The following is a 16,211-nucleotide window of genomic DNA, read 5'->3' on the forward strand; positions in this document are numbered from 1 at the left end:
CTTTGCACCTGCTCTAATTTCTGCCTCACATGCTCTTGCCCCACCACCCATACCTGGCAAACTCCTACACATCCCTCAAAGCCCTAGCTACAAGATGCCTTTCTTTTCTCTGTTCCAGCCCCGACCTAGGCGGTTGGGAGCATCTGGGAGCATCTGGGTCTGGTTCTGATTGGGCCCACTGTGCTGGGAGGTGAGCCCCCAGAGGGCAGGGATTGTGATCGGCCTGTGGGAGGCGTGTAGTCAAGCTTGTTGAATGAATGAACGGTCACTGGGAGGGCGGGCCCAAAGCAGAGACTCAGGCCTCCCACCCCTTGGGCGCCCGCGCCCCCAGCTCCCAGGTCCAGGGGTCGGCAGGCCCGCGGAGGGGCTTCCGGCCGGGGTCTGCAGCCCTTCCGGTCCGGCCCTTTAAGGGGCGGGGCCTGCGGGGCGGCGCTCGGCGCGGCGGGGCGCGCGAAGATGGCGGCGGCGGCTGGGCGTCCGGAGGTCGGGGCGCCGAGCTCGCTGCTGCTCGTGGTGGGCGGCGAGTGCGCGGGCCCGGGGCTGCTGGCCTACGTGCTGGAGGAGCTCGAGCGAGGTCGGGCGGCGCGGCCGGGGCCGGGGCCGGGGCCGGGGCCGGGGCCGGGCCCGGGGCGGGCGGGGCTCGGGGCCTCGCTGTCAGGCGCCGGCGGAGGAGGCCGTCCGGGCCCGGGCGGGGCCGCGCCGCCCACCGGCTGCAGACCGGGGAGGGACCCGGGCCCGGCCTTGGGCCCCCCGCGGTTGGGCAGGGTGGGCGCCGCCTCCGCGTCCCGCCCGCCGAGGGGAGGCCGGGTCGCCTGGAATCCCCGGGCCCGGGCAGCCGCATCTCCGGGGCGGGGAGCAGGGCTGGCGAGGCCGGGCCGCAGCCCCGGGGCCCACTTTCTGGTGCTCCGGGAGGAGCTGCTAAGTGGGGTGTGGGCGGGCCGGCCCGCGCCCGGGGGGTGAGTCATAGGTGCACCTGCGAGGTTCACCTGCTGCAGGTGGCGTGGCGGGACTGGCGGGCGTGGTGCACCCGCCGCCGCCACCGCGGTCGGAGGGCCTTCACACCCCCGTCACAGGCGGGCAGGGCCTGGGGTCCATCGCCTGGAAAGTCACCTGGTGGCACACACAGCTCGGCTCCCCTGCTTGGAGGATGCTCCCCCGCAGGCCCAGGCCTGCCCTCGCGAGGCCAACAGTCTGGTGGGGAGTGGACCCAAAGTCAGGGAGGAGATGCCGCAAGTTTTGAGCTGTCGGGAGTGCTCAGAAGGATGCAGAAGGCTGAGAGGACAGTGGGTCTTAGCACCTGAAGCGGGGAAAGGGCCTCAGGGCCGTGGGAACAGCGGGTGCAAAGGAGGAGAGGTGGGAAGGTGGCCGGCAGGGTGGAGGAGGTGATGGAGGGGACAAGATGACCATTGAGCGGGGGCGTTCTTGCTGGTGTCCTGAGTCTCTGTAAAATGCCAGGTTACGCTTTGGGTTCCTTGATACAGTGGGGTCAAGAGCACTCGGGTGGTCCTCAGTCTCCAGGCTGTCCTGGGCTGGGCTGCCCCCACCTGCCAGGTGCCAGTCATTGAAACATTCTGGGAGCTGGGGAGCCCAGCTGATTTCCCACCTCGCTTCCCTTGGCACCCCCACCCCCTGCCAGGCATCCGGTCCTGGGACGTTGACCCTGGCGTCTGCAGCCTTGATGAGCAGCTCAAGGTCTTCGTGTCCCGGCACTCGGCCACCTTCTCCAGCATCGTGAAAGGTGAGGCTGGGCACCCCGGTGCCCCCGCTGTTCCATGTACACTCATTCACTGGGCAAGTGTTCTCTGAGTGCCAGCTCTGTGCCAGGCCTGGGGTTGGGTACGGCTGTAGACAACAACAGTAATAGTACAGCGCGATCTGCCGGGGGCGGAGCAGGGGTGAGCCCTGTCGCAGCGCTGACTTCCTCAGTCCTCAATAACCCACAATGCAGGAACTTGTGGTTTTGTCCCCATTTTACAGATGAGGGGTGGGGGACAGGGAGCCCACCCAGGAGGGGGCATTTTGGATGAGAGCAGCTGTGGCTGAGGTGGCAGGTGGAGGGAAGGGCTCAGGCAAAGGGACAGGACACTGGGAAAGTAAGAGGCTGCCGAGGGGCCTGGAGAGTGGAGTGTGGGCCCCATGTGGCAGGAACCGTGTCTGGTTCGTGGCTGTGACCCCTGCACAGGACCAGGTAGACCGTAGGTGCTCAATAGATGGGGAGTTAAGAAAGGAACAAGATCAAGGAGGGGTGGGGATGCCTGGGCCAGCGGCACGTGGCCCATGGCTCCCTGGGGATTCTGGGCTGAGCCTGGGTAAGCCAAGCCCAGTGGCGCCCGCGCCTCCGCCTCCGCTGGCCTGTTGAGTCACCTCCCGGCTGCTGCAGGAGGGGAAGGAAGTGTCCATCACCTCATTGTCCCAGCGGTTCTGGGTGGCTTCCTGACCCCTCACAGGGTGGGGGGAGCTGGAAATCCCATTTGTTCTGTGTGACCTTGGTGGCCGCTAGCCCCCTCCATGCCTTGGTTTTCTCTCCTGAGTGCGGCAGTAGCCTGTGACAGGAGCGTGTGGTAAACTGATGAAGGCAGAGCAGCACTGGAGGGCCCTGGCCTTTAGCTCCAGGGCCTCATGTGCCAGATTTGAAACACATCTGGGCTCTGGGGACAGACCACGGTTGGGATCCCGGAGTTAACCCCACTCCCCTCTCCGTGGTCCATGAGGCCTCCCTGTGCTCAGCTCCTCACGCCGCCCTCATTCCAGCCCCACCCACCACTTCCTGACCCTCAGGCACGCAGGGCCGAGGCCTGCGAGGCCGTGGCCTCTTCCTGGTGGACCCTCGGCCTTCCCTGGGCCTTGCTTATGCAGTGGTGGTGGCGATGGTGTTCCCCCATAGGGCTGACGGCTGCAAATCGGGCCCCGAAGGCAGTGGAGGCCCTGTTGTCACTGCTGTTTCCAGCGTGTGGCCTGCCAAGGCGGGTTTCCTGTTCTTGCCTCATCCAGGCCTGTGGCTGTGCCATGTGTCTGTTAACCCCCAGATGACCCCTGGCTGGGGTTCCCAGGAAATGGAGGCTTGGAGGGGCTTGGGGCTGCCTGGGGTCAACTCAGGGAGGCCCGGTTCAACCCCAGGACAGCCTGACCCCCTGCACGTGGCCCAGCCCCAAACTCACAGGGCCCAATTGCCCCCAGGCCAGCGGAGCCTGCACCACCGCGGAGACACCCTGGAGACGCTGGTCCTCCTAAACCCATCAGACAAGTCGCTGTGTGACGAGGTAGGGAAGGGCAGCTGCTGGAGGGAGCGGGCTACTGGAAGCACGCCATCCCCGGCCTGACCTCCTGTGTCCCGGACTTTTTGCTGCCCGAAATCCTCTTCTCAACACCCAGCAGCAGCATCTCCTCCCCCGGGAAACCTTCCCCGGGGGCTCCAGCCTCAAGTTATTCCCTCCTCAGGAGCGGCGATGAGAGGGTGGAGCAGAGGTGGGAGTTTGGGAGGAAGGAGTGGGCTAGGGCAGGTAGGACCTGAAGATGTTTGCGCTGAGCCAGCCCCAGGACTTGTCTGAATCGACTGCAGTGCTTCCGGCTTTTGGGCGTCTGCACCCTTCTCCCAGAGAAGGGCGCGTCCGTGAGGAAGACGAGAAAGATAGAGCCCTGGGGCACCCCTCCAGAGACCTTGTGTCGTTGACTCCTCTCATCAAAAATACTCCCTTTTGCTCCCTCAAGGGGCTCTGAAGGAGCCAGAGCCAGACACAGATACCTCCTTCATGGCGTTGGGGCTGGGCCGGGAGAGAGGTGGACTTGAGGGGGCCCATCAAGGGTACGGAGGGCTTCCGGGAGGTGGGGGCACTGGAGCCAGGCTTTGTAGGATGAGCTGGGGTTTGTTGGGGGGAGGGGAGTGCCCAGAGGCTACCCTCCCAGCTTCTCTGGCCTGGCTGTGGGGTGGTTATACGTAGATGTGGGACTGGGGGCTGCCCCAGAGTGGGGTGCTGGCTATGTCACTGCACAGAATAAGGCCTTTAACAGTCTCCCCTCCCCTCAGCTCCGGGACCTTCTGCTGGACCCTTCCCCTCACAAGCTGCTGGTGCTGGCTGGGCCCTGCCTGGAGGAGACGGGGGAGCTGCTGCTCCAGACGGGGGGCTTCTCGTCCCGCCACTTCCTCCAGGTCCTGGGGGACAAAGAAGTAAGCCGCCACCTCCCTGGCTCTGAATCCTGCCTCATCCTCATCAGGCTGCGTGGCCTGGCCAACTGCTGTCCCCCTGGGCCCCATCCCCTCCCTCTCTGTGGAATGATGGTGCTGACACGTGTCCCTCCTTGCATGTTGTCGGGGCCCAGTCCCGTCATCCACTACAGTGTGTGGTTCGAGGCAGGGGCTGTAGATCAGCAGATGTCCCAGAGGCCTCAAGTGGCACCCCAGATTCCGGGTCCCAGCTGGGAGAGAGCTAGACAGGTCCCTTATGGAGCGCCCTTAGACTGGGCGGGGCAAATGAGGAAAAACTCGCGCAGGCCAGGTGTTCACACTGTAGCGAGTGAGGGTGATGGTAGGGAGGGGGACCAGTGGTGAGGCAGGACCATGGGCCCTCGAGGGCTGTGGGGAGGGTTGGGTTTTGTCCGGAGGGTGATGAGGGCAGGCGAACGACCCTCCCAGCCCCAGGAGGCAGGGCGGGGATATCCTTGCTCTTCTCCCAATGGGCTGGGTGTCCCCTGGCTCCAGGTGGCCCCTTAACTGTCTGCTCCTCTGCAGATCCTGGATCTCCTGGCCTCCGCACCCCCACACGCAGACCTGCCCAAGCTCACCATCACCTGCCCAACCTTTGGTGACTGGGCCGAGCTGGTCCCCGAGGTGCCCGGCCTCCAGGGCATGCTGCAGCTGCGGTTGAACCCTCCAGCACAGGGGCCGGCCTCTGAGGGCCTGCGTGAGTTTCTGGAGTACGTGGCCGAGGTGCTGGAGCCGCCATCCCCCTTTGAGCTGCTCGAGCCGCCGGCCTCCGTGGGCTTCCTCAGGCTTGCCCGGCCCTGCTGCTACATCTTCCCCGGTGGCCTCGGTGATGCTGCCTTCTTTGCCGTCAACGGCTTCACTGTGCTGGTCAACGGCGGCTCGAACCCAAAGTCGAGCTTCTGGAAGCTGGTACGGCACCTGGACCGGGTGGACGCCGTGCTGGTGACCCACGCGGGCGCCGACAGCCTCCCCGGCCTCAACAGTCTGCTGCGGCGCAAGCTGGCTGAGCGTGACGAGGCAGTGGCCAGCGGGGGCTCCGGGGACGACAGGCTGCGCAGGCTCGTCTCGCCCAGCCTTGGGGTCGTCTTCTTCAACGCCCGGGTGGCTGCCTCGCGTCTGGTGCGTGGCGAGGATGAGGCAGAGCTGGCCCTGAGCCTCCTGGCCCGGCTTGGCATCACGCCCCTGCCTCTGACCCGCGGGCCGCTGCCTGCTGAGCCCACCGTGCTCTTCCAGAAGATGGGCGTGGGCCGGCTTGACATGTACGTGCTGCACCCGCCCTCGGCTGCTGCCGACAGACCGCCGGTCTCCGTGTGTGCCCTGCTGGTGTGGCACCCCGCGGGCCCCACTGAGAAAGTGGTGCGCGTGCTGTTCCCTGGCTGCACGCCGCCCGCCCGCCTCCTGGATGGCCTGGTCCGCCTGCAGCACTTGGGGTTCTTGCGGGAGCCTGTGGTGACCCCCCAGGACCTGGCAGGGCCTCGGCGAGCTGAGAGCAAGGAAAGTGTGGGCTCCCGGGACAGCTTGAGAAGAGAGAGCCGGATGACAACACCTGCCAGGCCTGCCCAGGAGCGCCCTGCGGTGGCCCGGAAGGAGCCCCCACGGGCTGAGGCCCCTCGCAGGGCTGAGAAGGAGGCCAGGCCCCCCCGGGAAGTGAAGAAGGACCCCAAGCTGAGCACCGCTCGGACCCAGCCGCGGGAGGTGCGCCGGGCAGCCTCTGCTGTGGTCAGTGTCAAGAAGACCGGTGCCCAGGCAGCCCCCAAGCCCCGCAGAGCACCCAACACCCCCCACCCAGCTGTGCCACCAGCGGAGAATGGGCCCCGCAGCCCCCCCAGCTTCCGGGGCCAAGAGGCCAGCCCACCCGCCGAGGCCTGCAGCTCCCCAGCCCCCCCACTGGTGGCAACACCCAGCCAGGAGAGCAGCCTGGAGCTGGGGCTGAGCCCAGCCGGGGAGGACGGCGGCAGCTTCGGGGAGAAGGCACTGGAGCTGCTGCTGGCCACCAGCAGCCCCCAGCCATGCACACCCTCGCCCCCCGGAGCCCCCCAGGGCCCGACCGAGGGCAGCGGGCGGCTGTCCCTAAGCCCGCTGCGGGGCGGGGAGGCCGGGCCGGATGCCTCACCCACAGTGACCACGCCCTCGCTGCCTGCTGAGGTGGGCTCCCCACACTCCACAGAGGTGGACGAGTCCCTGTCCGTCTCCTTCGAGCAGGTGCTGCCACCGCCATCCGCCACCACGAGTGAGGCTGGGCTGAGCCTCCCGCTTCGAGGCCCGCGGGCACGGCGCTCGGCCTCCCCACATGACGTGGACCTGTGCCTGGTGTCGCCCTGCGAGTTTGAGCACCGCAAGGCCGTGCCCCTGCTGCCGGCCCCAGCATCCCCAGGCAGCTCCAACGACAGCAGCGCCCGGTCCCAGGAGCGGGCCAGTGCCCCAGGGGCCGAGGAGACACCACCCACATCTGTCAGCGAGTCCTTGCCCACCTTGTCTGACTCAGACCCCCTGCCTGCCACCCCTGGCACTGCCGACTCTGACGAGGACACGGAGGGCTTTGGGGGCCCTCGCCGTGACCCCTTACCCGACCCCCTCAAATTCCCCCCACCGCTGCCCACCCCACCGAGCATCTGTATGGTGGACCCTGAGATGCTGCCCCCGGAGCAGGCCCGGCTGACAGATGGCCTCAGCCGTGCGCGGAAGTCCCTGGCCCGCCCCAGCCCTGGCACTGCTGCCCCCAAAGCCTCTCCACTGACCACTGCCAAGACCAAGGGGCTGGCTGGTGGGGACCGGGCCAGTCGGCCACTCAGCGCCCGGAGCGAGCCCAGTGACAAGGGAGGTCGGGCACCCCTGTCTAGAAAGTCCTCGGTCCCCAAGACCACCAGTCGGGGCCCATCTGGTAAGTACCTGGGGGCTGGAGTCCTGCAGTGGGTTACCAGCCCAAGTTCTCTTATTCTCTGCTTGCTGTGTGGCCTCCGCCACTCCCGCCACCCTCTCTGGACCTCAGTTTCTCCTGTAAGACTGAAGCTCTGGCCTCACTGATGGGGCACTTGTGGTTCCAGGGCGTGCAGGCAGTGCTGTCAGTGGAAACAGCACACGTGTGAGTGGGCTGCTTCTAGTAGCCGGGTTGGCAAGAGAAGTGGGCGGCACTAATGGCAGCGCTGTGCTTTCTTTAACCCGTTTGTGTTGAGGTTCCCGAGGCCACCTCCCAGTTTGTGGTTGGCAGGGAGAACTCAGGCGCTCGTCGTGCTCGTGGCTGAGGTGTATTAGAACAAGAGGATACAGCAGGAACGGCACAGGGGTGTGCCAGGAAACCAGGCACAAGCTTCTAGAGCCTTCTCGCGGTGGAGTCGCACCGCGGGTGTAACTCCCCCATCAACAAGCTGCGATGACACGTGTGAAGTGTTGTCCACCCGGGATCTCCTTTGAGATCTCCCAGGGTCTCTGTCGGGGGCTGGTCAAGTCCCAGAATCGCGGACTCCGCAGGAGGGGCGGCGGGTCTTCAGCACGAGCCACGCCGGCACCGTGCACCCCGACCCTTTCCGGAAGAGGGGGAACCCTTCTGAAGTCGGTTCCCAAACGCCAGCCAAGGGCCAGAGGGTGAGGCTTCTAAGGACAGAGTCTCAGGCCTGCTGTGCTTTTTTTCTCCAGTTTTCAAAAACTGGGATGAAATATACATAATATAAAAGTTACCACCTTGGCCATTTTTCAGCACGCTGTTCAGTGGCATTCAGCACATCCCTTTCTTGTACAGCCGCCCCCACCATCCGTCTCCAGGACTCCCTTCATCTGTTGAGACTGAAACTGTCCCATTAAATGCCAACTCCCGGCCCTTGGTACCCTCCCTTCCGCTTTCTGTCCCTGTGAGTCGGACTCCTCTAGGGACCTCGTCTGACGGAATCCCAGTGTTTGCCCTTCTGCATCGGGCTTATTTCACTGAGCGTCACTCGCTCGGGGCTCATCCATGCTGGAGCACGTGGCAGAATTCCCTTCCTTTTTCGAGCTGCTCAGTATTCCAGTGTGTGGATGGACTGCGCTTCGTTCATCCCTTGATGGACACGTGGGTTTCTTCCAGCTTGTGGTGACTGGACCGGCACGTACAAACGCCTCTCAGTCCCTGCTCGCAGTTCTGTGGGGTTTATACCCCAAGTGGGATTGCTGGAGCATAGGGTCATTCTATGTTGAATTTTTTTGAAGAACTGCCACAGTTTTCCACGTGGCCGCACCAGTTTACATTCTCACCACAGTGCACAGAGTTTCCAGTTTCTCCGCGTCCTCGCCAACACTTGTCTCATGGCTGTTTGATAGCGGCGTCCCGGTGGCGGTGAGCTGGTGCTGCCTTGAGGTTTGATCGGCATTTCCCTGGTGGACAGCGATGTGGAGTGTCTTTCCTGGGCCTGCCGGGCGTCTGTCTCTTTGGAGAGCGTTTAGCCACGTCTCTGCCCGTTTTGGAGTTGGGTTGTCTGTCTTTCTGTGGTCGGGTTATGAGAGTTCTCTACATATTCTGGATATTAATCCCTTATCAGATATATGATTTGCAAATATTTTGTCCATTCTGTGGGTGGTCTTTTTACTCTGTTGGTAGTGTCCTTTGATGCACAAAAGTTTTTAATTCTCATGGAGTCCAGTTTGTCTGTTTTTCTTTTGTTGCCTGTGCTTTTGGTATTATATCCAGGAAATCATGGCTTAACCCAGTGTCAGGGAGCTTTTGCCATATGTTTTCTTCTAATAACTTTATAATTTTAGCTGTCACATTTTTCTCTTTGATTAATTTTAAATTAGTTTTGTACGTGGTGCTAAAGAAGCATCCAGCTTCATCGCTGTGGTGTGGAGATCCAGTTTTCCAGCGCCAGTGGCTGAAAAGACTGCGCTTTCCCCATTGGAAGCTCTGGCACCCTTGTCAACAATCCTTTGACCATATATGCCAGGGTGTATTTCTGGGCTCCCTGTTCTGTTCCTTGGGTCTGTATGTCTGTCCTTGTGCCAGCACCACTCTGTCTCGGTACTGTTGCTTTGTGGTAAGCTTAGAAATCAGGAAATGTGAGTCCTCCAATTTTGTTCTTTTTCAAGATTGTCTTGGCTATTTGGGGTCCCTTGAGATTCCACGTGAATTTTAGAGTGTGTTTTTCTGTGTCTGCAAAAAACGTTATTGGGATTTTGACTGGGGTCTCATTGGCCCTCTAGATTGTTTTGTACGGTGCTGACATCTTAACGATGTGAAGTCTAAACGCGTGAACACGGGATGTCTTTCCATTAATTTATGTCTTTAATTTCTTTCAGCAATGTCTTGTAATTTTCACGTACCAATATTTTACCTCCTTGGTTAAGTTAATTCCTAAATATTTTATTCTTTTTAATACTATTGTAAGTGAAATTGTTTTCTTAGTTTCCTTTTTGAATTGCTCATTGTAGTGTGTAGAAACACAGCTGATTTTTGTGTGTTGATTTTGCATCCAGCTGCTTTGCTGACTTCATCTATTAGTTTTAACAGGTTTCTTTTATGTGTGTGGAGTCTTTAGGATTTTCTGCATGTAAGATCGTGTCATCTGTGAACAGAGGTCACTTCCCTTCTCCCTTTCAGTGTGGAGGCCTTTTCTTTCTTTTTCTTGCCTGCTGCCCTGGCTAGGATTTCCAGCGCTGTCTTGAAGTGTGAGAGTGGCACCCTCGCCTCGTTCCTGGTCTCAGAGGAGGAGCTTTCTGTCCCTCACCGTACAGTGTGATGTGAGCCGTGGGTTTCCACATGTGGTTGCTGTTATGTTACGGTGGTTTCCTTCCGTTCCTGGTTTGTTGAGTGTGTTTATCATGGAATAGTGCTGGGTTTTATCAAGTGCCTTTTCCACATCACTTGAGATGATCCAGATGGGGTTTTTCCTTCATTCTTCCTACACTGGTTTTTCATATGTTGAACCATCCCTGCATCTCAGGAATAAATCCTGCTTGGTCATGGTGTGTAATCTTTTTAATATGCTGCTGAATTCGGTTTGCTGGTATTTTGTTGAGGCCTTTTGCGTCAGTGTTCCAAAGGGATGTTGGTCTGTAGTTTTCTCTCTTGGTGGTGTCTCTGCCTAACCTTGGTATAGGGTAATGCTGGCCTCGTAGAATGAGTTAGGACGTGTTTCCTGCTCTTCGTTTTTTGGAAACGTTGAGAAGGATTGGTGTCAGTTCTTTAAATGTTTGCTTGAAGCCCAGAAGGCTTGTGATTACTGATCCAGTCTCCTTACCTAGTTAGAGGTCTGTTCAGATTTTCTATTTCTTTGTGATCCAGTCTTGGTGGGTTTCTTGTTTCTAGGAACTTGAACATTTCCTCGAGGTTATCCGCTTTGTTGGTGTGCAGCAGTCCGTTCTGCTCTCCTAATGCTAATTTCCATAGAACCAGCAGTCGCGTCCCCGCTTTCATTTCTGATCTTACTCATTTGAGTCTTCTCTTTTTTTCCTTAGTCCATCCACTAAAGATTTGCCAATTTTGTTAATCTTTTCAAAGAACCAACTTTTGGTTTTGATGATTTTCTTCTGTGTTGTTTTTCTAGTCTCTCTTTCAGAATTTCTGCTCTAATCTGTATTATTTCCTTGCTTCTCCTGTCTTTGAATTTCTTTGTTCTTGTTCTGTTTCCTTGAGGTGTAATGTGAGGCGGCTGATTTGAGGGCCTCTTTTCGGTGTAAGCATCTACAGCTGTGGATTCCCGTTTCTCCTGCTCCTCCCGCAGGGCTGCTCCTCATCTCGTCTTCAGCAGCTTGACTAGAGCGGGTTTGGCACCGTGTGTCTCAGTCAGTGTGGGTCTGTTGGAGTTCGTCCTGCTCGGAGTGCATCGAGCTTCCTGGGTGTTTATATTCATGTCTTTCCTCAAATATGGGGAACTTTTGGCCATTATTTCTTCAAATGATCCTTCTGCCCTGTCTCTCCTCCTGAGAGTCCTGTAATGTGTGTGTTAGTCCTTTTGAGGGTGTCCCACAGGTGCCTTTGGTTCTCTTCACTTTCTTCACTCATTTCTCTTTCTCTTCCTGGAACTCAGTTTCCATTGTCCTCTCATCAGGATTCCTGGTTCTTCTGCCTGTTCAGACCTTGAATGGAGTCCCTCTAGTGAATTTTCTTCATTTCAGTTATTGTGCTTTCTGGTGGCAGAATTTTTCATTTATTTTTTTGTTTTATGTTTCCTTATTTTTGTTTTGTTCATACATCATTCTCTTGGCTGTCTCCACGTCCTCGTTTAGTTCTTTGAGTCTCTTTCAGACTGTTGTTTTTAAAGTCTTTGTCTAGTAAGTCTGCCATCTGGATGGTTTCTTTGATTGATTTTTTCCCTTTGAATGGGCCTTTCTTTCTTTCTTTGGGTGCCTTGTGATTTTTTTTGTTGCTGTTGAAAACTGGTCATTTGAATTTAATAATGTGGTAACTCTGGTGATCCAAATTTCATCTTTCCCCAGGGTTTGCTGTGGCTTTTTTGTTTAGCTGTAGTGGGCTGTCTCTGTGCTGGCCATCAGTCTGGGGTATGAATGTAAGGTCTTCTCAGATCTTTGCTGTGCCTGCACCTTTCCCTGGGCACGCATGGTGACTTTCTAAATTCCCGTATATATGCGGTTGCTTTTGAATGTCTAATCCTTAAATGTCTGGCTCCCAAAAGGGGAAAAAGAAAAAAAATGAAGGGGGGATGGGAAGAAGAATAAGAAATGCACAGTCCGGGGTCTGCCCAGTGGCACAGTGGTTAAATTCGTGTATTCTGCTTTGGTGGCCAGGGGTCCACAGGTTTGGATCCAGGGTGCAGACCTACTCCTTAAGCCATGCTGTGACGACATCCCACCTACAAAAAATAGAGGAAGATTGGCAACAGATGTTGGCTCAGGGCCAATCTTCCTCACCCCCCCCCCCCCCCCCAAAACGGCACAGTCCTTTACATTGCAGGTAGCTTGCTTCACCCTTACAGGGAGGGGCTGCCAGCACAGGAGACAGATTCCTGGTGCTTCTTACTGTGCCATTGTCCCAGAATCCTCTTGCTGTGTTCTTTCCTGCATACTACACCAAAGTGATATTTCAATGTGTAATCAAGAGAAGAAATGACTCGATAGTTCCTCTTTCTCTTTCCCAGAGCACGTCTTGAGAGCCTGGAGTGCCCTCCCAGCTGGTCTCGGTCACACGTGCCATGTGGCAGTGCTTGCTGTCCACTGCGTTGGTCAGCGCAGGCCTAGAATTGCCTAGGGAGGGCTGGGGAGAGACCAGTTATGCTGGTGAAGGCAGCACCTCCAGCTCATGGTGCTGAGCGCTCGCCCTGGCCTGGGCCCTCTTCCAGTGCCCGGGGTGGGCCTGCCCTCATGGAGCTGGTGGACGTCTCCGCTTCTCCCCCCTCGTGACCTGTCCTTGGCTCCTGGCTGTCCTGGGCTCTCGATTCTCTCCTAGCCTCAGCACCTGCTTGAGCTGCCACCTCTTGTCTTTCTTGGGCAGATTCCAAAGGAGGCACCTGATGGGCCCCTGGGCCCTTCGGCAGGTCAGGGGTTCCCAGCACAGCGGGAGGGAGATGGTGGCCCCCAGGGCCCGTGGGCAAGGCTGGCCCCAGAGGGTGGGGGTCATCTAAAGTTCTGTTGTCTGGGGCATTTGGCCTTTTTCCAGAGAGGCCACGGTCTTGGCCACTTGGGGTCTCCCATTCCCACCACCTCAGGTAAACTGACCCTCCATGCTGGTGTCAGCAGCCTGTCTTAAAGGGCCGGGGTAGACATTTTCAGCTTTGCAGGCCAGGCGGTCTCTGTCCCATATTCAGCTCTGCAGCTGTAGCACAGAAGCAGCTGTGTGAGTGCGTGTGCACTCCAGCAAAACTACTGACAAAGCAGGTGTCTGTCGTGTTTGGCCCATGGGCTATAGCTGCTGGGCTCCCCTCTACCCTGTCCTCCTGCCCATGGTCCCCCTGTCTTCTCTCTGCCCTTCCGCCTCTGCCACTCCTGCCTCCCTCACGCCTTCCATGGCCAACGTGGCTTTTTCCTCCTGAGGCTCCACTCAGACCCTCGCTGCCACAGTCCCCAGTTTTGAGTGCGGGCGCCACTTGCCCAAAGCTGGGATTTTATTCATTGTGCACATGCCCTGGCTGCCCTCTGAGCTGGGCGCTCTTCATGGCTGTCAGGCGCCAGGCATCTGGCAGGCTTCCTGCGCGTGAGACCCAGCTGTGTCCTCAGTGAACTGATCCAGAGCGGTGGCCTCGTCCCCCTTGCACAGGCTCTGGGTTCAGGGCTGTGGGCGAGGCCCTGAGAGTGGCTGCCCCATCCTGGCTGTCCCTCGGATAACTCTGTCCCTCCCACCCCAGCACTGGCTTTCCGTCACCCTTGGGGCAGGGATTTTCTGTCTTGGTTGCTGCCGTGTCCCAGCACCCGGAGCCAGGAGGGCTTGGGAAACACAGCTGCATGGACGGGTGCTGCAGAAGCAATGGAGTGTTCCAGGCACCAGCTGCTTTCAGGGCTCAAGCTCCAAGACTGCCTCTTCCAAGAAGCCCTCTCTGATTGCCCCTACCTTTCTTCCCGGGGATGTCTGTCTCCAGGGACTGGCCAGGGAGGGTCCAGGCACTGAGGAGGTGGTCCAGGGTGTTTGCAGAGTTCACTGAGTAACTGCCCCTGCCAGGGAGGGCTTGTCAATCATCAAACGCTGAGATTAGGACTCCTGACAAGGAGGGAGCTGCTCGGAGAGGTGCAGGTGGAGCTGGGAGCCTCGTCCTGGGCTCTGGGTCTCGGCCCTTTCCCGGTCCTGGGAATCCAAACTGACTCCTGCTCTCTTGCCCACAGGGTCAGGCGGCAGCCGGCCAGGTGCGTCAGCGGCTCCGCCTGGCTCCCCCATCTACCTCGATTTGGCCTACCTGCCGAGCGGGGGCAGCGCCCGCCTGGTGGACGAGGAGTTCTTCCGGCGAGTGCGGGCACTCTGCTACGTCATCAGTGGCCAGGACCAGCGCAAGGAGGAGGGCATGCGGGCCGTCCTGGACGCGCTGCTGGCCGGCAAGCGTCAGTGGGACCGGGACCTCCAGGTGCGTGCCCCTCCAGGCCTCCAGCAGTCTGGGCACAAAGCAGGGCCAGCACCTGCTGGTGTCTTCCTTTTGAACCCACACGGTCTCCTGAGTGATTCCCCCACCTCCCAGAGGAGGGCGCGGGGCTCAGAAAGAAGGCGCGTCCCCAAGGGCACACAGGAATGAGGGCAGACGCAGGAGCCCCCACTGTCAGGCCTCTGTTCCTGTCACGTCCACTGCCTCCTCAGTCTGCAGCAATCCCGGGTGAGGACAAGGGCGGGGCTGGCTCGGTCACCTCCCGCCCCCCGACCCCTAGGATTGGTCCAGCTGGACTGGTGAGGCGTGCAGTGTCTGTGTGGCTGAGGCAGTTGAAAACTGTCCTTGAGAGTGAGGCTCGCTTGAGACCGTGAGATTGAAATGGAGGGTGAGGCAAGTTTGGGTGGAGAGGATCTTCCGGTCCCTGGCCCCCGCCCAGCCCTGCGCAGGGCGTGTGCCGCCCCTGCTCTCGTGCGACTCTCGTGCAACTCGTCAAGCAGCTGCCAGGGAGTGTCTTGGCAGCAGGTACAGTAGGGGCAAAGGCCCAGAGGTGGGAGTAGGCTCGGCGCATTCAAGGAGGTGCAGGGAGGCCTGGGTGAGCTAAGAGGGAGACATGGCGGTGGGGAGGTTGGTGGGAAGCATGAGGGGGGATTCACAGAAGAGCGGCCTGGCCGCCTGGGCTGTAAGAGGGCCCTTTGGGTGCTAGAGGAAGAGAAAGGACTTCAGGGACAGGCGGGCCGCCAGCCGCAGACCTCCAGGCAAGAGAGAACGGGGGCAGAGAAGAGAGGCCTGGGCCCGTGGAGCTGGGCCAGGAGGGCGGCGGGCGCTCCCCTCACCGTCGCTCCTTCCGTCCTACCCGCAGGTGACCCTGATCCCCACCTTCGACTCGGTGGCCATGCATGAGTGGTATGAGGAGACGCATGCCCGGCACCAGGCGCTGGGCATCACGGTGCTGGGCAGCAACAGCACTGTGTCCATGCAGGACGAGGCCTTCCCTGCCTGCAAGGTGGAGTTCTAGCTCCGCCCCACCCCGCCCCGCCCCGCCTCGCCTGGGGGCTGCTGTGCTGTCCTGAGACTCACCTGCGTCGGAAATAAACCAGGTCCTCTACTTGGCTGTGGTCCCCGTTCCTTCTGTCAGGGGTGACTTGGCGGCACCTGGGATGGTCATCGTCACCCCCGGGCCCCGGTCCTGGGGGGCAGCTCCCACGGAATCCCCAGTAGCCCCCAGGTCAGGCCTGCTCTGCCCTCCGTGTCGTAGATGGGAAAACCCAGGCCCAGGGGAGGTGGCGCCTTAGCGGTGGCCGCTCACGCAGCCCTCCAGCCCCACTCGGTGACCACGAGTGGCGGTGTCACAGGCCGGAAGCTGGTGCCCCTGCAGGCAGCAGCCAGGCCCCCGCCACAGCCAGTCGGGCCGAGGGGGTGGTGAACCCCAGGCTCTGTGCTCCGCAGCCCTCTGTTCCCAGAGAGTCGGTGCTCCTGGCAGGAGAGACACTGCAGAAAGGTCTTAAAGTGACATCTGAAGCCCAGAGTGACCAAGCTCCCTTCCCTGAAGAACCCCCACCCAACCTCTCTGTGTGGACGGAGGCCCCGAGATGGCGCCGGCTGCACCGCTGGCACCCTGGGTGCCTGGCAGCCCAGGACGCGTGCCCGAGGTGTGCCTTCCAGCACCCGCGACTATGGCCAGGGCAGGATTAGGGTCTTCAGGTGTCGTTAAAGGGGAGCTTGGAGACGAGACTGCCTGGATGGGCTCCAAATTCAGTGACATGTGTCCTTAGGAGAGACAGGAGGCACAGACGTGGAGGAGGGCCATGTGGAGATGGAGGCAGGGACTGTGGGGGGACACCACCACAAGCCAGGGAGCCCCGGAGCCTCCAGAAGCTGGGGGAGGCGAGGAGGGCCCTCCCTGGAGCCTCCTGAGGGACCGGCCCTGTCCGCATCTCGGTCTCAGACCACTGGCCTCCCGCGGGGAGAGGCAGCTCCTGTTTTAAGCCCCCGGTTTGCGGTTTGTGGTGGTGATGGTGGCC

The 16,211-nt window shown here is 59.8% G+C and overlaps 1 protein-coding gene across 4 annotated transcripts; it reads left to right on the top strand.

Annotated features, from left to right (window-relative positions):
* Positions 1-414: 414 nt before the first annotated feature.
* Positions 415-15,295, top strand: MAP1S (microtubule associated protein 1S). 4 transcript variants are annotated; one of them, XM_070586545.1, is made up of 7 exons: positions 415-574; positions 1,637-1,738; positions 3,178-3,260; positions 4,025-4,165; positions 4,727-7,082; positions 13,937-14,172; positions 15,050-15,295. In XM_070586545.1, exons 1-7 carry the CDS (start codon positions 457-459, stop codon positions 15,203-15,205), a joined length of 3,192 nt encoding a protein of 1,063 aa, XP_070442646.1. In that variant the 5' UTR covers positions 415-456; the 3' UTR covers positions 15,206-15,295. The 4 variants fall into 4 exon arrangements, with proteins under 4 accessions (XP_070442646.1, XP_070442647.1, XP_070442648.1 ...); XM_070586546.1 differs by having other exon boundaries at positions 432-574; positions 3,147-3,260; XM_070586547.1 differs by lacking the exon at positions 3,178-3,260 and having other exon boundaries at positions 432-574.
* The last annotated feature ends 916 nt before the right edge of the window (positions 15,296-16,211 follow it).

This window comes from Equus przewalskii, chromosome 20 (assembly GCF_037783145.1).
Source record: "Equus przewalskii isolate Varuska chromosome 20, EquPr2, whole genome shotgun sequence".
Taxonomy (NCBI): domain Eukaryota; kingdom Metazoa; phylum Chordata; class Mammalia; order Perissodactyla; family Equidae; genus Equus; species Equus przewalskii.

Excerpts from the sequence above, each read along its gene's own strand:
- MAP1S (XM_070586545.1), top strand. The coding sequence starts at position 457 with ATGGCGGCGGCGGCTGGGCGTCCGGAGGTCGGGGCGCCGAGCTCGCTG. Across the intron at positions 4,166-4,726 it reads AGGTCCTGGGGGACAAAGAA|ATCCTGGATCTCCTGGCCTC; the intron begins GTAAGCCGCCAC and ends GCTCCTCTGCAG. Across the intron at positions 14,173-15,049 it reads AGTGGGACCGGGACCTCCAG|GTGACCCTGATCCCCACCTT; the intron begins GTGCGTGCCCCT and ends TCCTACCCGCAG.